Below are 22914 nucleotides of genomic sequence, written 5' to 3' on the forward strand. Positions count from 1 at the left end.
AAATGTATGTGTTTTATATATATATATATATATATATATATATATATACACACACACACATATTTGTATACATATATATTAAAAATATACAGGTGCACATATAGGTACATAAACTCATATATGTATATATTCACACACATATGTATATATTCACACATATACACATATATGTATATTCACATATATGAATATATTATGTATATAATGTTTAAATGGAACCTGGACATCCATTACTTACTACAGAACTTATTAAAACTATATAGGGAAATAAGTGAAACATTGCATTTTCTATATTTATATATTATAGTGGGAGCCCTGAAACACCAAATCTTACTGCTGATTAAGAAATTGAAGTAAATACCATCTCAATGGAAAATTAGTAGGAATTTCCTATTTGTGTGTTTTGTTGCCATTTGGGAAAATTATACTGTCAACCCGTTACACAGAAAAGCTCCAAATCAGTTATAAATTGAGAACAAATAGCACAGGCTGAATGTGCTCTGCATAACATTTAAAAATGTCTTGATTCTAATTAAGTCTCTTCCCTTAGACATCTCTAGCCCTTAGCGCCTCTTCAGAAGACAGTCTTATGATGAAGATGTAAAGTCAGGGAGAATAGCTTCCGAAGGCACCATGAGGCTTAGTCTACTCCTTCCAGGTTGGTGTCAGCCACTGGGGGCTGCCCAGGCCCCACTGAGGGCCCTCCTGGTAGCCCCTCTGCTGCTTCTTCCAGTGGTGGTGGCGGCCCACTGGGCCCACGTGCAAGCACCTCAGGTGGAATTGGCTCACCTGCTGTGGGTGGTGGAGCAGGACCACTTGCCTCCATCACTGGTAGGGAAGCCTCAGCCTGGGACTGTGGGGCCTGACTGGAAGCTTTTGCCTCTGGCTTCTGGGGCTGCTGATCAGCTTGGGCTGCTGCAAAGAGACCCCAGTCTTGGGCCTCTGCTCCCCACTCCATGGGGGAATTACTGGGCCTGGGAGGCACTTCTGCCTCATTGCCAATTCTGGCTTCAGCCTGAGGAGTTAGGGGAGGCAGGGAACTCTCTGAATGACATAAAGGGCCCAGAGGGGATTGTTCTGGCTCCTTGGGGGCCGAGTCACCACCCTCTTGAGGACTGCCGCATTCTGGTTGGATTTCTTTGGACTGGTTAAGGGTCGACTCTGGATGATGAATGGCCATGAAGACTGTGGCCAGATTTTTCACAGCATTGTGAACACTACTGACTTCCTCGGCATCAACCCCTGCCCCCCCAGACACAGCAGACTCGGGCTCTTCGTCGGAGGTGTGCTGACTTTGGTCGTCCTTTTCAGGCATTTTTGCGTCTCTAATTTTTTTGTAGAGTTCATTTCTCTCTTCTTGTAAAGCTCGACAGAGGTTCTCCAGCCTCCCAATTTTCATCACGAAGCACTCATATTCTTTAGCTCTCAGCGCTTTCTGTGATTTGAAAACAACAGAAAGCCAAAAAGGCATAAAACAACAAAGCAACATTGCCAGGATGCTCTCTGGAGATGAGCAAAACCATTTGTCCAGGAATCTGTCTACCAGACTCTGGGCCCTGACCACAGAATGGTGGCTGAACAGACGGACTCCTGGCCAGGGGCATCGAATCTGTTTCTCCATTGTCTGGTAGACTCTGGTAGAATTTTAATCACTGTATCCTTTTCTTTGGGTAAGAAAGATGGCCAAGCTTCCCCCCTGCCACAGTCCAAATCTCCCAGATCTTTAAGTAGATGCATTTTCTGCTTCCAAGACTTAGGAGTCTTCTAATGGCACAATGAATGAGATGGAGCAAGACCTGGCTGTCAGCAGAGCTTCATCTAGTCTATAGATAAACTGCTGTATGCTAATCCAGCAACTGTTTGATTTATGTTGCTGAATAATAAGCTCATCTCTTTGGAATTGGTTGCAATTTGGGATGAATTGTTAGAACAGTAATTATAATGACAGAAACTCCCCCCACACTAATTCATGATGCTGCTCAAACTGTTCAATTCTCCTCCATTTCTGTAAAAATGTTGGTGTGTTTCTGCATGAAATTGTTCCTCATCATCTCACTCCTCGCCCCCACCTTTGTGCTACTCTGTACCCTTCAAGACTTTTTTTTTTCCTGTTGATATGGAGAGGCCTTCACCTCTAAACTCTGCCTCGCAGATAATGGCCATATTTCTTTGGCTTTGTAGTCTCAACAGCTACAGAGCCTGACATAATATCAGTCATTAAATGCCTGTTGGAGGAGTTAAAAAGATCCATCCCCATATCTGTCTATAAAGTAGTACATACCCTGGGTGTTCAGGCTGGTGTCTTCTCTCAATATGTTCAAATCAACTCACTAATATATTCTGCACCTGCCATGTGCCAGGCATGGAGGAAATTCAAAGACAAGCAAGACACTTGTCCTGCCTTTAAGAAATGTAGTCGAGCAGGCATGGTGCTGATTTGAGGATGGCTTTGGACTCAGCAAGTAGGCTGTGACTTAGGGTCACAAAGCTCTTTGGGAGTCTGGTCCCAATTCTATTTTGCTCTAAATATTTTTATTACAATTTCATATGTCACATCTCAGGGAAAAAGATCAGCTCTTTTTCAAAGATAATAATTTGTCTTGTTAGGTCATAATTATTTTCTAAGTATGGATATTTGGACCAGGCAGGGGGAAATCAGCTCTGGGGAAGCCCTCCTTACCTCTTCTATCATGTCTAGCAGAGCTTTGTTACAGTTTTCGAACCGAGCTTTCCACGTGGCTGTGTCCTTCTCCAGCTTCTTCATTTTCTTAGTTGTCTACAGAAATTAGAGTATTTTAATGTTAATCCTGAAGACTTACTATATCGAAAAAAGCTATAAGTTCCATATGCGACACCAGGAAAAGTCCTCTTGTTTACTAGCTGCCGAAGCAAGCAGGTTTGATGTCAAGGAATGAAGATTGAGTGGGGAGAGTCATATTTATTTCTGAATCATCTAGGTCAGTGGTAAACAAGACTTACTTGCACCAGAGCCAATTCATGAAGAAGGAAACTACTTAGGTCCACACTGTTTCGTCAATTGCATTTTCTTTAAAGTAGCTTTATTCAGTCACAAGAATGAACTTGCAATAATGATTTTGTACTTTATTAAATAGAAGACTCTAAGTGAGAAAGCTGGTCAGGCTTTTTAGCCATTAACATGTTGATACTATCTTGACACATCTGAGAAGTAGTTACACAAAGGCAACTTTCTATTTTCTTAGGCTTTACATTTTTTTAAAAAGTTCTTATTTAAATACTAGTAAGTTATCATGCAGTATAATGTTAGCTTAGGTATATAATATAGTGATTTCAGTACTTCCACATATCACCCAGTGCTCATGACAAGTGCCCTCCTTCATCCCCACCACCTATTGTACCCATCCCCCCACCCATCTCCCCTCTGGTGACGATCGGTTTGTTGTCTTTAGTTAAGAGTCTATTTCTTTCTTTCTTTCTTTCTTTTTTTTTTTTTTTAAAGATTTTATTTATGGCTTCATGTGACACACAGAGAGAGGCAGAGACACAGGCAGAGGGAGAAGCAGGCTCCATGAAGGGAGTCCGATGTGGGACTCGATTCCAGGACTCCAGGATCACACCCTGAGCCAAAGGCAGACACTCAACCGCTGAGCCACCCAGGCATCCCAAGAGCCTATTTCTTGGTTTGCCTTTCTCTCTCTCTCTCTCTCTTTTTTCCTTCGCTCATTTGTTTTGTTTCTTCAATTCCACATATGAGTGAAATCATATGGTGTTTGTCTTTCTCCGACTTATTTCACTTAGCATAAAACTCTCTAGCTCTATCCATGTTGTTGCAAATGGCAAGATTTCAGTTTTTGTGGCTGAGTAATATTCTATTGCATATCTAAATGTACCATATCTTCTATATTCATTCATCAGTCTATGGATACTTGGGCTGTTTTGTAATTTGGCTATTGTAGACAATGTTGCTATAAACATCAGGGTGCATATATCCCTTTGGCTTAGTGTTTTTCTGTTCTTTGGGCAAATACTTAATATTGCAATTGCTGGGTCATAGGGTGGTTCTATTTTTAACTTTTCAGGAACCTCCACACTGTCTTTCAGAGTGGCTGCACCAGTTTGGCTTCCCACCAACAGTGCATGAGGGTTCCCCTTCCTCCGCATCCTTGTCAATGTCTGTTGTTTCCTGAGTTGTTAATTTAATTTTTTTTTATTTTTTATTTTCAAAAATAACATGATTCTCTTTTATTCCCTTTTCTTATTTTGCTGGCATTTTTTTGATTGGAGTTCAATTTGCCAACATATAGCATAACACCTAGTGCTCATCCCATCAAGTGCCCCCCTCAGTGCCCGTCACCCAGTCACCCCCACCCCCCACCCACCTCCCTTTCCACCACCCCTTGTTCGTTTCCCAGAGTTAGGAGTTTCTCATGTTCTGTCTCCCTTTCTGATATTTCCCACTTATTTTTTTTTCCTGAGTTGTTAATTTTAGCCATTCTAACAGGCATAAGGTGATATCTCCTTGTAGTTTTGATTTATATTTCCCTGATGATGAGTGATATTGAGCATGTTTTCATGTGTCTCTTGGCCATCTGGATGTCTTCTTTGGAAAATGTCTATTCATGTCTTCTGCCCATTTTTTTTTTTTATTTGGATTGTTCATTTCTTGGGTGTTGAGTTTTAAAAGTTCTTTATATATTTTGGATACTAACCCTTTATTAGACATGTCATTTGCAAATATCTTCTCTCATTCCACAGGTTGTCTTTTCATTTTGTTGATTGTTTCCTTTACTGTGCAGAAGTTTTTTTATTTTGATATAATCCCAATAGTTTATTTTTTATTTTATTTTTCTTGCCTTAGGAAACATATTTAAGAAGTTGCTATAGCTAATGTCAAAAAAATTCTAGGATTGTTACGGTTTGAGGTCTCACATTTAGTCTTTAATTCATTTTGAATTTACTTTTATTCATTTATTTTTTTAGATTTTATTTATTTATTCATGAGAGAGAGAGAGAGAGAGAGGAAAAGGTATAGGCAGAGGGAGAAACAGGCTCTCTGTGAGAAGCCTGATGTGGGACTCGATCCCAGGTCCTGGGATCACACCCTGAGCCAAAGGCAGAGGCTCAGCCACTGAGCCACCCAGGAGGCCCTTGCATTTATTTTTGTATTTGGTATAAGAAAGTGGTTCAGTTTCATTCTTTTGCATGTTGTTGTCCAGTTTTCCCAACACCTTTTGTTAAAGAGATATTCTTTTTTCCACTGGATATTCTTCCCTGTTTTGTCAAAGATTAATTTACAATATATTTGTGTGTTTATTTCTCAGTTTTCTATTCTGTTCTATTGATCTCTGTGCCTATTTTTGTTTTGATCACTACAGCTTTGTAATATAACTTTAAGTCAGGAATTGTGATGCCTCCAGCTTTGTGTTTTGTTTTGTTTTTTTTTTCAAGATTGCTTGGGGTCTTTTGTAGTTTCACACATATTTAGGACTGCTCTAGGTCTGTGGAAAATGCTGTTATTTTGATAAGGATTGCATTAAAGTTATAGATTGCTTTGGGTAGTGTAGAGATTTTAACAATATTTATTCTTCTGATCCATGAGCATGGAATGTCTTTCCGTTTCTTTGTGTCATCTTCAATTTATTCCATCAGTGTTTTATAGTTCAGATTTTTCATCTCTCTGGTTAGGTTTATTCCTAGGTATCTTACTGTTTTTGGTGCTCATAAATGGAATTGTTTTCTTAATTTCTCTTTCTGCTGCTTCATTATTGGTGTATAGAAATGCAACAGATTTCTGTATGTTGTTTTGTATTCTGTGACTTTACTGAACTCTCTTATCACTTCTAGCAGTTTTTAGGTGGAGTCTTTGGGTTTTCTATATATAGTATCATATCATCTGCAAATAGTGAAAGTTTTACTTCTTCCTTGCTGATCTGGATCCATTTTATTTCTTTTTGTTGTCTGAGTGCTGTGTTTAGCACTTCTAGTACTATATTGAATGAAAGTGGTGAGAGTGGCCATCCCTGTCTTGTTCCTGACTGTAAAGGAAAAGCTCTCAGTTTCTCCTCATTTAGGAAAACACTTGCTGTGGGTTTTTCATATATGGCCTTTATTATGTTGAGATATGTTCCTTTATCAATGCTTTTTCTGCATCTATTGAAATGATCATATATGTTTCTTATCCTTTCTTTTATTAATGCGATGATGTATCACATTGATTTGCAAATATTGAACTGCTCTTGCAACACAGGGATAAATCCCACTTGATTATGGCGAATGATTCTTTTAGTGTATTGTTGGATTTGGCTTCTAGGATTTTACTGAAAATTTGTGCATCTATGTTCATCAGGGATATTGGCCTGTGCTTCTCTTTTTTAGAGATGTCTTTATCTGGTTTTGGTATCAGGATAATGCTGGCTTGGTTGAATGTATTTGGAGGTTTTCCTTCCTTTTCTTTTTTTTTCAAATAGTTTGAGAAGAATGGGTATTAACTCTTCTTTAAATGTTTGGTAGAATTCACCTGTCAATCCATCTGGTCCAGACTTTTGTTTGTTGGGATTTTCTTGGTTACTGATTAAATTTCTTTGCTAGTTATTAGTCTGTTTAAGTTTTCTGTTTCTTCCTATTTCAGTTTTGGTAATCTATATGTTTCTAGGAATTTATCAATTTCTTTTAGATTGTCCAATTTTTTGGCATATAGTTTTTCATAATGTTCTCTTATAATTGTTTGTATTTCTGTGCTGCTGGTTGTTATTTCTCTTTCATCTTTGATTTTTAAAATTTATTTATTTATTTTCTCTTCTTTTTGGTAGGTCTGGCTAGAAGTTTGCCAATTTTATTATTTTTTTTTAAAGAACCAGCTTCTAGTTTAACTGTTCTATTGCTTTTTTAGTTTCCATATAATTTATTTCTGCTCTAATCTTTCTTTCTTTCTTCTTCTTCTTCTTCTTCTTCTTCTTCTTCTTCTTCTTCTTCTTCTTCTTCTTCAGAAAAGCAGACTGCCACATGTAGCACCTCATTTGGATGGGTCTTGAGTCTTAGAAGCTTGACTACCCTACCTTCTCCTACAAATGGACCTTGAGAGCTTGTTTGAAGTTCTTGGAGGGGAATGTAGTTACTTGTATATCCCTGACTAAAGAACAGTCTTCCTCTATCGAAACACCCACCTAGCTAGCCAGATCAACGGAATCAATCCTGGTGGTCAATGGAGTGGTGGATGTTGCAGCCAGGTGACCCTCACATCCTCTCCTCTAATCTTTATTATTTCCTTATTTTGCAGGTGTTAGGCTTCGTTTGTTCTTTATCTAGCTCCTTTAGGTGTAAGATGAGGTTGTTTTTTTTGATTTTTGATATTTTTTTGTTTCTTGAGGTAGGCCTGTATTGCTATATACTTTCCTGTTCGGACCACTTTTGTTGCATCCCAAAGGTTTTGGGCTGTTGTGGTTTCATTTTCATTTGTTTCCATATATTTTTAAATTTCTGCATTGATTTCCTGGCTGACCCATTCATTTTTTTAGTAGCATGTTGTTTAACCTCCATGTACTTGTGGTTTTTTCCAGATTTTTTTCTTGTGATTGACTTCATAGCATTGTGGTCAGAAAAGATGCATGGTATGACTTCAATCTTTTTGTATTTGTTGTGGCCTATTTTATAATCTATGATCTATTCTGGAGAATGTGCCATGTGTACTTGTAAAGAATATGTATTCTGCTGTTTTAGGATGGAATGTTCTGAATATCTGTTAAGTCCATCTGGTCCAATGTGTCATTCAAAGCCACCATTTTCTTGTATGTTTTCTGTTTAGATGACCTGTTCATTGATGTTAAAGTCCCTTACTATTATTGTATTATTATCAATTAGTTCCCTTACTTTTGTTATTGTTTTATATATGTGGGTGCTCCTATGTTAGGTGCATAAATATTTACAATTGTTAAAGCTTCTTGTTGGATCATTCCCCTTTATTATTATATAGTGCCTTTCTTTTTTCTTGTTACAGGCTTTGTTTTAAAGTTTACTTGGGGGCAGCCCCTGTGGCTCAGAGGTTAAGCGCTGCCTTCAGCCCAGGGCGTGATCCTGGAGTCCCAGGATTGAGTCCCATGTCAGGCTCCCTGCATGGGGCTTGCTTCTCCCTCTGCCTGTGTCTCTGCCTTTCTCTCTCTGTATCTCTCATGAATAAATAAATAAAATCTTTAAAAAAAATAAAGTTTACTTGGTCTGATACAAGTATTGCTACTCTGGCTTTCTTTTGATATCCATTTGCATGATAAATATTCCTTCATCCCCCCACTTTCAATCTGCAGGTGCTTTAGGTCTAAAATGCGTCTCTTGTAGGCAGTATGTAGGTGGGTCTTTTTTTTTTTTTTTTTTATCCATTCTGACTCCTACGTCTTTTGATTGGAGCATTTAGTCCATTTATATTCAAAGTATCATTGATAGATATGTATTTATTGCTATTTTATTACTTGTTTTGTGGTTGTTTCTGGAGATTTTCCCTGATCCTTTCTTGTCTTTCTCTTTTTCATGTTTTACTGATTTTCTTTAGTGATTTACTTGGATTTCTTTCTCTTTGTTCTTTGCATGTTTATTAGTGGTTTTTGATATGTGGTTACCATTAGGTTTGTATATAACCTCTTCTGCAAATAGCAGTCTAAATTAAAATTATCGTCATTCAGGGTTGAACTCATTCTTCTCTCCTCCTTTTAAGTATATGTTATTATATTTTATACCTTTTTAATGAGAATTCTTTGACTGATTTTTACAGAAGTATTCACTTTTACTGCTTTTGTGCTTCCTGCATTTATACTGTCACCTTAGGTCTCACCTCTGAACTCAAAGAGTCTCCTTTAATATTTCTTACAGGGCTGATTTAGTGGTCACAAACTCCTTTAGTTTTTGCTTGTCTTGGAAACTTTTTATCTCTCCTTCTATTCTGAATGATAGCCTTCCTGGATTGAGTATTCTTAGGTGCAGATTTTTTTTTCCCATTCAGCACTTTGAATGTATCATGCCACTCCCTTCTGGCTTGCTAACACTCTGTTGAGAACTCCCCAGCTAGCCTTTTGGCTTTTCCTTTGTAAGTTAAGGACTTTGACTATCTTGCTGCTGTTAAGATTTTTTTCTCTATCACTATATTTTGCAAATATAATTACATAAGTAATTAAAAGACATAAGTAAGTAAAAGACATAAGTATGTCTTGGTGTTGGCCTGCTTTTGTTGATTTTGATGGGAGTTCTTTGTGTCTTGTTTTAATTTTTTTTTATTTTTTACTTATTTTTTTTTTCTTTTTCTTTGTGTCTTTCAAATCTGGATATCTGTTTCCTTCCCCAGGTAAGAGAAGAAGTTTTCAGCTATTATTTCCTCAGATAAATTTTCTGTCCCCTTTATCTTCTTCTTCTTCTTTTGGGACTCCTAGAATATAAATGTTATTACATCTGATGGAGTCACTGAGTTTCCTAAGTATATTCTCATGTTGCAAAATTCTTCTTTCTCTCTTTTGTTCAGCCTCTTTACTTTCCATTACTTTGTCTTCCAGGTCACTAATTTGTTCCTCTGCTTCTTCTATCCTGCTGTTCATTGCATCAAGCCTGTTTCCCATCTTGTTTATTGCATTCTTCATCTCTGATTGATTCTTTTTAAACTATTTATCTCTGTAGTAAGGGTCTCACTGTTGTTTTCTATTTGTTTCTCAAGGCCAGTGAGTAGTCTTATGACTGTTGCTTTAAGTTTTCCATCAGACATGTTACTTATAGTTGTTTTGCTTAGGTCTTGGGCTGTGGTCTCATCTTAGTCTTTCACTTTGGATCAATTTCTCCATCTTAACACTTTGTCTAAGTCTCTGTATTCTATGTCTTAGAAAGGCCACTTCTGTCTCCTGCTCCTGAAAGTAATGGCTTAATGAAGAAGAGGTCATGTAGTGCCCAGAATCTGGTGCTTCAGGGAAGGTCTCTGGTGTATGCCATGGCAGCCAGCATCCATGCTGTGCTGCTTTCTGCAGGTGGCTCTGTGTTTATGCTGGAGGGACAGAGGAGAGAAATGGTGCTGGCCAGCTCCTTTTTTCCTGGAGATGTGTTTCCATGAATGATGCCTCCAACGGACATGTTATGAGAAGACTGAATAATGTCCCCATTGTGTGCTGTCCCAGGTGCTCTTCAGATGACTGCTTCCACATTGTCTACCCTGGGTTTCTTGCCTGCTTCTCTCCAGCCAAGCCTGCTGACCTTTAAACCAGGCTTTAAGACATGCTGGTTCTAACAGCTTACAAAATTCAGCCCCTCTCATTTTCTAAGCCAATGGCTTTGGAGAAATGTTCTCCTTGTGCATTCCCCTGTGTGCTCCTCTCTCTCTCTCTCCTCCATGACCACAGCTCCCTCCCTCCATAGCAGCTGTGATCTGTTTCTCCCCGGAATCACAGCTCTGCACTTCCCACCTTCTTTGATATGGCCTCTTCTCTCTCTTTAGTTGTGGAGTTCATTCTACCAATCTACAGGTCAATTTCTGGGGTATTTAGGATAATTTGATAGTTATCTAGTGTTTGCTGGCTGAGGCAAGGCCTAGGATTCTCCTACTCCACCACCATCTTCCTGCTCCCTTTGTCTTTACATTTGTAGGTTGTGGTGGGATTCATAGAATGTGATTACACGCATTTTTCATTTCACCCTTGAAACAGTTTCATAAGGAAGGTTCTGTTTCACCTCCACTTTATCACTGGGGAAATTGAGGCTCAGAGAAGTGGAAGAATATTCAGGTGAGTTAGCAGAAGAGTGGGGCTAGAGTTACTTTGTTTTATTTAATGCAACATATGCTGGTCACCAGTAGGGAACTGGGTGTAGGGGATACAGAATTTAATAAAATGCAGCCCATCATTTTTGAACCTGAAACTGTTGGCTCTCTGCTCTACTTGGATGAAGTGAAGGTCAGGCATGTAATCAGGTGTAGTTTCTCTGGATGAACCACCCCTGGGCACTTGCTGCTTTTGCCATGCTGAGGCTGGGGTACACTTGGAGACCAGAGGCTGGGCCCAGGCTGTCAGCCCCTGGGCTCTATAAGGAAGCTGGGTGAGACTTAACTGATTTTTAATTTTGATCATCTCTTAACCAACTTAGTAGTTTAGAAACTTTTTAAATTCCATCAATCTCTTTAAGAATTTGACGAAATCTATGGAACCACAGTCAAAGAAATGCAATATGCCCATCAATTTTGTGTGTGTATGCTAATTCTCAGGTCAACTTTAAAAGTCAGTAAATAAATCCTTAATTAAAAATTCCTGTTCTAATATTTATTCCAATCTTAGTACTGTATAGTGAAAAAAGATTTTTGAAAAATAGATAGTTCCATCCCGAGAGGAAAAGCTGTAACTTTTAACCAGTGTTGGCCTACTTATGTTTGTTCACTGAATTGTGAAATTTATCATATAATTTTAAGAAAATGTTTTAATTTTTTTTTATTTTTTAAAAAGATTTTACTTATTTATTTGACAGAGAAAGAGAGAGAGAAAGAGAGCACAAGCAGGAGGAGTGTAGGTGGCAGGAGAAGCAGGCTCCCCATTGAGCAAGGAGCCCAATGCAGGGCTGGATCCCAGGATCTTGGGATCATGACATGAGCTGAAGGCAGATGCTTAACTGACTGAGCCACCAAGGCACCCCAAGAAAGTGTTTTAGAAAGATACTTTGTGCACTTGAAAATAGTTAATGCCAATGCTTCTTAAGAAACACAATTTTGATGCTGATTTTATTTTGGGAAAATATTGTATTGAATAAAATTTAAATATTATGTCTAATAATAATATTTAGTACTTTATATTTGTAAGCGAGTATAAGAAAGGTTAAAATTCTTTAAAATATATTAATTTATTTGAATTTCACAATCTTGTGAAGTAGGCAAGGGAATAGTATCTTAATTTATAGATAAGAAAAAGAAAATTGAAGGGAAGTTAAATGGATTGTCCAATGCTACTTGAGGAGTAACAACACACCCAGAATCTGAATTCAGGCTTCCTTCTCATTCAAGGCTCTGTCAATTATATCATACTACATATATTCTCTTCTAAGAAGGATTGGAAGAGTTGTATGAAATGGTTTTTCTACTATAAAATTCTACTCTTGCATATTTATATGAAAGTTGTTCCTTCAATCTTTAAAAATTAGATTTTTAAGAAATTTCAGTATAAACAACATAATGTGAAATTGCTAGCTCTTGTCTTTTTTTTTTTTTTTTCTCTCTATGGACTAGAAAATATTCTTTCACAAAGTGAAAATGTATCCTAGTGTTTTTGGACTCTTCCTGAGATTAATTCACTAGATACTTACCAATAAAAAAAATACAGTTTAAATCTCATTTGAATATATAAATGTTTAATTACTTCATGAAATGCACTGAGTTATCTTAATGAGAGAAAAATGAACCCAAAGGAGAATTGCCTGTCATAATAGAAAATGTCAGAGTTTATGGGGAATAAGTAATACTCACTTTATCCATTTCCTGTTTGAAAGTGGCAAACACCTCGTTGCTTTTTGTTAGTGTGTTCTGGAACTCTTCAAACCTTCCAGAGTAGAGGGTAAGCTGTTAACAGGGGAAAAAGTAGATCTCTTTTAGAGCTGCTTTCAGAATGCTTCCAGAACAAAACAACTTGTCATTGTTCATTATTTGAGAAGAAAAGTGATTAAAGGGAATTCTCAATACAATGTTAGTAATATGTTCAGTTCTTGTATTTACTATGAGATCAACCTAAGTCAGTGAGTATGACTGAAGGAGATCTTTAAAGAAAAATGAAATAGTAACATATGTCATCATTTCATTATAACTTTTACCAACAAACTTTTATTGAGCACTGAACATATGCATCGACTATATGTACAAAAGCATTTAACACATGACTACTGTTTTTGAGAGACTTGCACTCCTGATAGGAAGATAATCTCAAAGACAACTTGATTATGGTATAGTGACTACAAAGTGAAAGTTCATTAAGTATAGTGCCCATCAGAGAAGGAAGTAAGCATGGCAGGTGTTCATGTGAGCCATGTTTTGGTGGACAAGGCTTACCTTGAACTTGGTCTTGAAGGGAGTGAGAATGTAGACAGATGAAAAGAAGTGGTATGAAAGGTGGACCAGACATGGGTGGCCGCCATTATATAGCTTGTGCCACACTAAGCAACAGCTATTTGCATTTTGGTCAATTTGCTTTTGTATGTTTATGAATACAGTGTTTTAGCCAAAAGCAGTTAAATGCCCCTTTTCATCAAAATCATACTAATTTTCTACAGATGGAAAGAATGAGTCTCAAGGAAGGAATGCCCTTTCTAATGTGCACACAATATAAAACATCGTATGGGTTAACACTGGCAAATGTGTGGCTCACCCCTATCTATCCTTATTCCAAGGCTTGAGTTTGAGGTAGGAATAAAGCAAGACGGAGAAGGAAAGTGTGTTGCTAGTGAAAGTAATGCAATAATAAAATCTTGCTTTCGAAAATGATTTTAGAATAGCATGCTTTGAGTGAGTGGAAATTTAATATGGATGATACCTGTTAGTAAAGCCTGCATTTTCAAATGAGTGTTTAGTACTGTTGACTGCCTGGAACTGCTCCAACTCTTCAAATGAGGACCAAATGACTAGCTGGGGGTACCTGTGACACTGTCATTTTGAAAGCAGAGTTCTGCTTTCTGGAGGGTTCTTTTTCTGGAGACTTCTCAGTCTTGGGGGTGAGAGGTAGAGTATGGGAATCAAACAAGCCCTAGAATCCAGAAAATCTGCTTATCCAGAATGGCTTATTCTGAAATGTTTTAGAATGGCAGAGATTTTACTGCACTAAACAAGAACAACAAAATAATTAACACAAAACACTTCCACAGGATAGATTTTCCAAAGAAAAGTCAAACAATGGCTGGCCATCATCTTGGAATCATCCCTTAGCTCTGTGAATATGTGACAGAGCTTGGAACAACTCTGGTGGCCTAAAATTTGAAATTTGTTTCCTGTGATTCCTTGGCACACAGATTAAAGAAGACTGAGTAAAGGGGCATTGGGGAATTCATAACGAGGAAGGTACTCTAGGGTTTTACACACACACACACACACACACACACACAGACACAAACACACACAGTGCATAAGATAATCCTTACTCATTAACTCCTTATGTGCAAAGTACTCTTGACATATTCTATTTAATTCCATTTCATTTTTTTCAAAGTACTGGCTGGAATCCACTGAATTGATTTCAGGGCCCATGAGTAGGTTAAGCCTGTTAATCCGAAGATAAGCTTCTATAGGTCTGGCTACCTATACTGCACATGATCTAATGGTCTAGGGTGAGAACCGAAACTCTGGGCTGATCCTCTTCACATTCTATCACAAAATCCGTTTATTGGCACTCTTGGTCACATCTCCTGTTAAGCTTCTTTTTCTGACTTTCTCTCCTTTCTTTTCCTCACTTCTCAGTAATTCCTGCAGAGTTACAGGATAGTGGTAGATACTCTGGCCTCCTGAGTAGGTTCTCCCAAACCCACTCTTGCAGCCCTGTAGTCGCAGGCTGCAGACAGGAGAGCAGGAGTGTGCACATGCACTGTCCCTTGCTTGACAGTATCAGCAAGGAACAACCGCACCCACCTTGGTCAGCTTCTCCCCTTCCTTTGGGCAAAATGCTCTTTTGGGTGTATAGGTTGGGCAGATTTTGTTTCCCTTCCTCATGTTTTCTTGTGGCATGGAGAAGGCAGACACACCCAGAGTGCCAGGAAGTAGTGTCTCATTTCATTACCACTTCTCCTGGCCTTTTTCTAGTGCCTGTTTTTTTCTTCCCTCAACTGTTTTTTTTTCTTTTTAATTAGGGTAAATACATGTAATATAAGATTTGCCATCTCAACTACTTTAAATGTGCAGTTCGGTACTGTTAACTATAGTCACATTGTTGTGTAACCAATCTCAAGAACTATTTCATCTTGCAAAACTGAAACTCGACACCTATGAACCAGTTAACTCCCCATTTCCCTTCTAGAACTGTTTTTCGTACTCAGCTTTTCTTCTTATTTGACCTCTTTGCTGTAGGTGGCAAAATCTGTGTGGATTATAACTTTTCCCAGGTAACCAACTCTCTCTTTACTTATACTACTTAAAAATAGACACTTCCTGTTATTTTATGGATATTTGTTTGCTAATATGTTCCTTTCTCACTATTATGCTGACATGATGCCTGTTTGGTTTCATGTGTCATATTCCTGCTCTTATTTTGGGATTTCAGAGAAGCATGGAAGGGACATTCAGAGGTCATCCACAGTGCTCCTGCCAGAGGCAGAAATAGAAACAAACTCTTCTAGGGTTAGTAATAACAACAATTGCCCCCAACATTTTCATTGGTAAGTGGGTGAGCGACACTCACATTCTTTGAATAGAGCACTGAATTTGAATTACAAACATTCCTAGCATATAGGAAACAGAAGCATGTCCAGGAATTCGCCTAGCAAACTTACGAGATTCGGTTTGGGAACAAGTCCAATAATAATAGTTGCAGAGTAATCTCTCATCATCTATATGGAAGGTGAGGACTTTTGAGTTTAAAGGCTCTGATTACTGTCTTTAACAATTTACCCGATGATCTTTAACCCTTGGGCTGTTTTTTTGTTTTGTTTTTGTGGCTGCGTTGTTACGATTGCTGGCTTTCCACATCTACCATCTTCATCCGTATCGATCCAATGAACACTCTATTTGTAGTGACAATTGTATCCCATTGATCATTTCTGTCATTTACTCTGTTGCCTTGGTTCATATAATTGAAAGCCAGACATCTCTTCCCTAAGTGAAAACCATGTCCCAAACTGGCAAGCTGTTGTCTTATGGCTGAAAGTGACTTCGTCTAGTAAAACACAATTTGTCCTTGTCCTTGCTCAGATTGTAGAAATGGGGACTTAAGACCTCTGCCTCCTACCACCCCTGTCCTTTAAAAATTGTGAAACCAAAGGAAGTGTTCAAGTGCTATGCCAACTAACCTGTGGTAGATTGTGTTTCTCAAAGTTTAAAGGTTTTAAAAATAAAATGTTGCTACTTATCAAGAGAAACTTTAAACATGATTACATATAGGTTTTGGGGGCCTTTATATTCTTCTTGAAGATTAAGTTATTCCTGGAGTTTTAGAAAGTGCCTGAAGACAAGAGACAGACAAGGCGGGGAGGGGTCCTTGCCAAGAGCCACACACCACGAAAAACAAAGCAATAGAGGAGAAGGCAAGATTAACCCAGCTTAGGACCACACGGCTTCAATTCTGGAAATTCTCTGCATTCAAGAACTAGAGCTGACAGGGTCTTGAGATCATCTTTTCCAGTAGCTCTTAATTTTTTTTTGCAAATAAGACTCCTTTTGTCTCGTATATCCTTATATAGATCCTCACCCATGAAATAATAGTGATATTGGTTCATACAACTAATTGTTAGCATTTTTATCAATGTTGTTGTTATCACTAGATTGTGAATTTAATTAGGCAGAGATTTTTGATTCTCTTACTGATTAGTATATCTTCAACACCTATAACCTTGCCTAGCACTAAGCAGGTGCTCAATAAATATTGGTTGAAATAATTATGCTTATTATGGGTCAGGCATGGAGATAAGTGCTCTGAGTGCATAATTTGAAAGCAAACTGCATATATTAAATGTTCATTAACTCATTTTCTTTTTATAAACTTAACCAAACATATGAACAGTTACCATCCATAGCTCTGAAGGAGAGCTGTCATAATGTCAAAAACAACTGTATTTTAGATAGTAGCTGCTGCCTTGTATGCTGTTATGTTTTGGGAATACTGAATACTGAATAGTAAAGTCTCCCAGAGATCAGAGAACTCCAAAGCTTGTGATACATTATAGTATCCTTATTTTACAGTCAAGGAGATTTAGGTATAAGGAGGTTCAGATAAATTGCACAGGGTTAGATAAATTCTGAGCAGCAGAGCCAGGACTCTGACCCAGGTCCCTGGACTCAGTCCAGTATTGATGGACAAATGAGAAACCTGGGCAAGTCTAAAACCCCTGGTAGATGCTTTTTCAAATTTGAGGGGGTATAGGTGGGAAGTTGGGTCACACCTTTATGTTTTATTCCACAGGTCTTTAAAGGCCTACATTCTGATGCTAGCTGAATACATGACTCTCTCATTGCATTTGGTTCACACTGGAAAAGTCTGCTTTAGGAAGGTTAGATATAAAAATGTTATCTGTGTCTTTGTCTGCAGTGATACAACTTGTGATTTTAAGTTTCTTATTTGCTTCTTTAAAATCAAGAAGTATTCATTGAACTTGTTTATTCATGTAATGACAAGTTTTTTGCTTTTGTTTTTTAGAGTGAATAAGTGTATAGCAGTCAGCACATCAACATTTACAAGTGAATCACTCAGGTCTTAAACTAACACTGCCCAGCTTGGAAGCCTTCTGACTTCCTCAACTTCTGTGAATTTATTTGTTCTGTGTGACTTTATAGTCCTTCTCTCACTAGGACATTTCTCCCAGCTGGGGTGCTAGTGCTTCTCTACAGCTCAGCCCTAGGATGACTCACCTGGAATATGACAGGGAACCTTTCCCAGAAGGCGCAGGGCCACAAGGGCACAGGAAAGAGGGATAGAGTCATCTGTTGCCTGAGGCTTTGAGTGTGAATTATGAATTCTTATAGTCTCATTAGAACACGCACATGACATCACGGAGCCAAATCAAAATTGTGCCCTACTTGTCCGTCGTCTCTAGTCATTAACCACTGACAAGGCCAACCTATGATAGCACAAAAACTTAGGTGCTGACTTAATTTTTCTAATTTCCTTTGTTATAAATGATATCAAACCAGTACAGATATTTTCAGTATTGACAGTTCTGTATGGTGCATCTGACCATTTGCCATTTTATTCTTACTTAAATAGGGTAATGGGGAGGAGAGAAAGGAGACATATTATGGACAGGCAGGAATCTGGACCCCAGCTCATTCTAGTGAACCATTTCAGGGCCCCCACTGATATGTCAACAAACCTTTTGACTGGATGTTGTTGTGTTATTTTTCTTAGATATAATACTGTGCTTTTCTTTTTACTTTAAAATCATAAGTATGAAGTTAGTGTTCATTTCTAATTCCTGCCCCCCTGTGACACATAAATCCTGGTGCAGACTATCTTTGGTTCACAGCCCCTTTATGTGGGGACAGCAAGGAGAGTACACCTCATGCACTGTTGTCTCCCCCACTTCACCTGAGCCTGCAGGACTGTCTCTTGTTCCTTCAGTACTTTGGCCTGAAGTTTCCACTCTGCTGCCTGGTTCAGCAACTGTGAGAAGAAAGAATGCATGGAGAGACTGTCAAATTGTCCTTTACATCACCATTTGGTGATAATTTGTGTATAAAACTTAATAACTTGCTGGTTAACCCTCTTAAGTAAATTTTAGGGAACTTTGCAAAATATCTAAGAAAGCAGCTAGTCTGAACAGTTGGATTCTCCACTAAAAGTTTGTGGTTCTCCTGGTTAAAAAAAAAGAGAAAAATAATCTCCAACTCAAGCATGAATCATGCAAAATTTAACCTCCCACCAAATTCTGGAACATTCTCTAGCAGTCCTGCTCAACCATCATTCAGCCTCTGCTTGGACATCTCCAGAGCACCCCCACCTGGATCACTGTTGTGAACAAACGTTCCTTTATATTAAACTCAAAGTTATTCTCCTAGACCACAGTTCTCCACCATAGCATGCATCAGAATCTGCTAGGCAGCATGTTAAAATGTAGATCCCTCTCAAAGAATGTAAACTAGGAAGTGTAGGGTGTGGTTAAAGTCTATAGTGAGAGCAAATACCCAAGATAGTTTGGATGTTGGTGTTCCCTGGATTACATTTTGAGAAACACTGGGTTAGAAATTTGACCTATTATTCCAAATCTTGTAGAATATTTATGAAATAAGTCTTATCCTGCTTTCACAAGACAGCCTTTCGAGTACAACCAAGGTCCTTATATCAAAGATAGCCGTAACTGGGAGCTGATAGGTTACATTGAAAAAGTTATCCTAGGCATAAAAGTGACACAAATATATGTAAAACATGTTATTTTTGGGGTGCCTCATTGACTTAGTCTGTTAAGCATCTGATTCTTGATTTTGGCTCAGGTCACCACCTCAGGGTCATGAGACTGAGCCCTGTGTTGGGCTTCACACTCAGTAGGGAGTCTGCTTCCTCCTTCTCCCTCTCCCTCTGCCCCTTCCCTTACTTGTGCTCTCTCTGTCTCTCCCTCTCTTTCCAATCAATCAATCTTTAAAAATAATAAAATATCTTATTTTAACTTAAGATGTATGTTTATTTATTAGTTTATTTTTTTTTTTTTGTTAGTTTTGATAGAGAGCTACGCTCTTTGTTTTGGATATAGGTCTTCTGATTGGACTTCAGAGGAGTTTCTTATATATTTTGTTTTGTTTTTGTAAAAATTATGTCCATAATGTGCCATTTAAAATTTATATATATATATATATATTTTTACTTTTTTAAACAATAGTACTAGAACCTACAGCCCTAAAGATATTTGTGAAGAAGCTTGATTGGATCATTCTTTGGAATTGTATAGCTTTCTCTCTGTCTTTTATAGCTACTCCCATCTAACTTGACAATTGTTTGTGCTATTTGCCTACATTTAGTCTTTCAAAGCATTAAGCATAGTTTTCATAGAAACAACTCTTTCTTTTCACACTTACATTTCATCCATTTCTGTGTCATTCTGTTGGTTTTCATAATACAAAAGCAAGAATAACTTTGGGAGCAAAGAGCTAATTTTTGGTCAGTGCCATCTTACTTATCTTGGGAACCCATGTGTAGAAACTCAAGTGGCTGTCTAGCTACAGGATTCAATTTGTTATAGGCATCTGTTAGTGTGTTGACAGAGAGAATGGTGGACATCATGGACATCATAGCTAGTCAATTAGGTGGCCATCAGTTTAAGAAGTTTCTAGTGTATTTGAAGATAAGCTGATTTAGATTTCCTTTTTCTTTACTCCTGTTTTTAAAAATGTCCACTTTTGGTAATTAGAACAAAAAACAATAATAAAGTTATTTTTAAAAACTTAGAAGCATTGTTTTTCTAATCCAAGTTTATCTTTTTCTCACGGTTCAAATTCTCCATTTGTAAAGTGAATTATCTGTTCCTCAACACCTCCCAGTGAGCAGTGAAGGCTAAATTGTTATAGAAGTACAATCAACGCATCCTCTGGAGGTCTGAGGCAGCTGTGGGGTACAGGACCTGCAGGGTCCCCTCTGGCCCTCTGAGCCCCTGCTTCACAGAGCAGGCTGAGGAACCCAGTTCCCTGACCGTGAGGGAGGAAGGTGGCTGCATGTTCTGCTTGGGATGAAGAAACTTTCCTGCTCTCACTTGATTATTTCATCACTTTCAAAAAGAAGCATCAGAGCTGGAACCCAGGCTGGTGGCTAGCTCTGAAGAACTGAGGGCGGTATATTTTTGGACTCAAATCTGCTATTTTGCTAAACCAGGGTAGAAAATAGGGCAGCACACTAGTTTCTTGCTAAGGCTGGGTCACCTCAAAACCACCCCTAGTCTTTTTCAAATGAAGCTTTGTCTAGTTATCCTTCTGTCATGTCTCATATGTTATATATCAAAGGTACTGATATCCTAAAGGAAGTATACTTTGCCTAAGAGAGTAATTACACCAACAGTGGAATAGCTATTTTCTTGGGTTCTATATAATTAAATGCTTTATTTCTTATTTTGAGGGCTTTCGTTGTTGCTATTCACACTACTGCCGGAGGCCACCTCTTTCTCGTGAGGCGGGCACAGCTCAAGCATCCTCCCTTCCAGAAGGCTTCCTGGTCCCCCAGGCTACATACAGTCTGCCCCGTCCTTCTGCTCTTCTTCTTTTCAATTCCTCCTTATTTCCCTAGTAGCACTGATTATTATCTGAAATTTTCCTCCTTGCTTGCTTATTGCCTATCTTTTCTTTTCTTTTTTTTTTTTTTTTAAAGATTTTATTTATTTACTCATGGGAGACACACAGAGAGAGAGGCAGAGACACAGGCAGAGGGAGAAGCAGGCTCCCTGCAGGGAGCCCGATGCAGGACTCCATCCTAGGATCCCAGGATCACACCCTGAGCTAAAGGCAAACCCTCAACTGCTGAGCCACCCAGGTGTCCCTTGCCTGTCTTTTCTTAGATTCTGGTCTCTGTGCTGGGACATGGCCTTCTTGGTCTTGTTCACTGCTGTACCAGCCCCTAGAACGATGCTTAGCATATGGCAGGTGCTTGAAAAAGATTTGTTGAACAGATGTGTGACTATTTTATATAAAAAACTGTGTAGGTACAGTGCCTTCTACTGGCTGGCCAGTGTAGTTCTCTAGGAAGCTCGGGCTCTCTCCATCTGTCTAGTGCTCTGTAACTACAATCAAAACCAGCTTTCTTGGGGTTCTCTGACCCCCAGGCAGACCAGACAAGCACACTGACTAAAATGATAAATACATATTCCTTTTCACGTTTGTGTCGCTCCTCGGCTTCCTTCATCATCTCTTGTGCCTGTTCAAGCTTTGCATCCACCAGCTTCTGTTGTAGTTCTCTGTGTTTAAATATTTTGTCCAGATGCTAAGGGAAAATAAATTGCACAGATCAGGCTTGACTTACTACTGGTGCTGAGAAATATAAAATAAAAAGTAATATTGACATATATGTTCTCCAGGTTTTAAGATTTAAAGAAAAGGTGGGGGCGGGTAGGGAATAAATACATTGGCATCACTTATGGCTTTGTAAAAAAGTCACAAATTAGTGGAGTCCCCTGCATTTTGCACTACACAAAGATGGCTGCAAAAGGTAGAGGGGCCAGAGTTCAGTAATGTGAGCTCTACAAGCTCTCAACATTATTTTTCTAAACTTAGTAACTACAGATATGATGCTACTTATTATGCTAGATGGCAAACTGATGCATATTGTGAGCGCTATTGCACAATTGCTCAGTATTTTGATGATTACTATGAATATAAAATTGCTTTTAATCACAATTTATTCCAGTGAATTCTCTTCCACATTCTTGTCTCAAAGGTTGTGAGGCAGCTCTGGAGGACTAGCATGGCCCAGGGCCTGGCACTTAGTGGGGAGCCCTCCCACCCACTTCAACTCTTGCTCTGATGGGCAAGACAAGGCCAAAAGTCACAGATGAATTAATAGCAAATGTGCTACTGCTTCCCCTATATCTTCTGACCTTTCAACTAGCTTGGTGAAGAGAAGCTTCTAATTCTACTTCAGTGCAGATCATTTCTTGGTCACTGGTAGGTCCCAGTGGCAAGAAGACTATGGAATTCTGGCTTAGAGTTTATCCAGAACCAATCCTAAGAATGTACTACTGGTCTACCAGGCCATTCTTACCTGAGATCTCTCTGTAGAGTATGGACATTTTGTTTGTAAGCTTCTTCCATTTTGCTTTTGCCTGAACCTATCATTCTGGAGTAGGACTGATCTTGGTGACAGGATAAAATGGTAGCATAGCATTTTGGCTTATTGTGAAGGGTTTCTTGATTTACCTAACTACTGCTTTGGTGTGCTCAGTTTTTCTCTTGATAAAATCTTAGCATGTTGCCAACACAGCCACTGTGATTGCTATGTGATATTTAAGGCAGACATTTAAAATATGGGTAGGATGGGGAAAATAACATGACATAAAAATCCTGAGAGGGCTTCTGGAGTCTTAAAAATATATTAAATATTAAAATATAGTTTTGGAATAATAAAAGGTCCCCATAGTCTCCTAATGTAAACTATTGAAAGCAAAACTCTTTTGGCTTTTGTGACTGCAGATAAGTGCTTTAATCTCAGGCTCTGCTTCCCATCCATGTAACGTGGATAAGAAAGTATTGTCTAGTGCATAAGCTTGTTGAGACAATGAAATGACATTGCATGCAAAGTACAGTACTCAGCACCTTTCCTGGCACAAACTGAATAACTAATA

General features: G+C 38.5%; 1 protein-coding gene across 1 annotated transcript in view; it reads right to left on the reverse strand.

Moving 5' to 3' along the window:
- Positions 1 to 510: 510 nt before the first annotated feature.
- Positions 511 to 22914, reverse strand: part of TXLNB (taxilin beta) — a 47198-nt gene continuing 24794 nt past the window's right edge. The window contains exons 6-10 of the mRNA XM_041744052.1: positions 21438 to 21557; positions 18189 to 18263; positions 12443 to 12535; positions 2681 to 2776; positions 511 to 1435 (exon numbers count right to left, since the gene is read on the reverse strand). Of these exons, the coding sequence (XP_041599986.1) occupies positions 641 to 1435; positions 2681 to 2776; positions 12443 to 12535; positions 18189 to 18263; positions 21438 to 21557 (1179 nt within the window). The 3' untranslated portion in view covers positions 511 to 640. The remainder of the gene's footprint in view (positions 1436 to 2680; positions 2777 to 12442; positions 12536 to 18188; positions 18264 to 21437; positions 21558 to 22914) is intronic.

Source organism: Vulpes lagopus, chromosome 2 (assembly GCF_018345385.1).
Source record: "Vulpes lagopus strain Blue_001 chromosome 2, ASM1834538v1, whole genome shotgun sequence".
NCBI lineage: Eukaryota > Metazoa > Chordata > Mammalia > Carnivora > Canidae > Vulpes > Vulpes lagopus.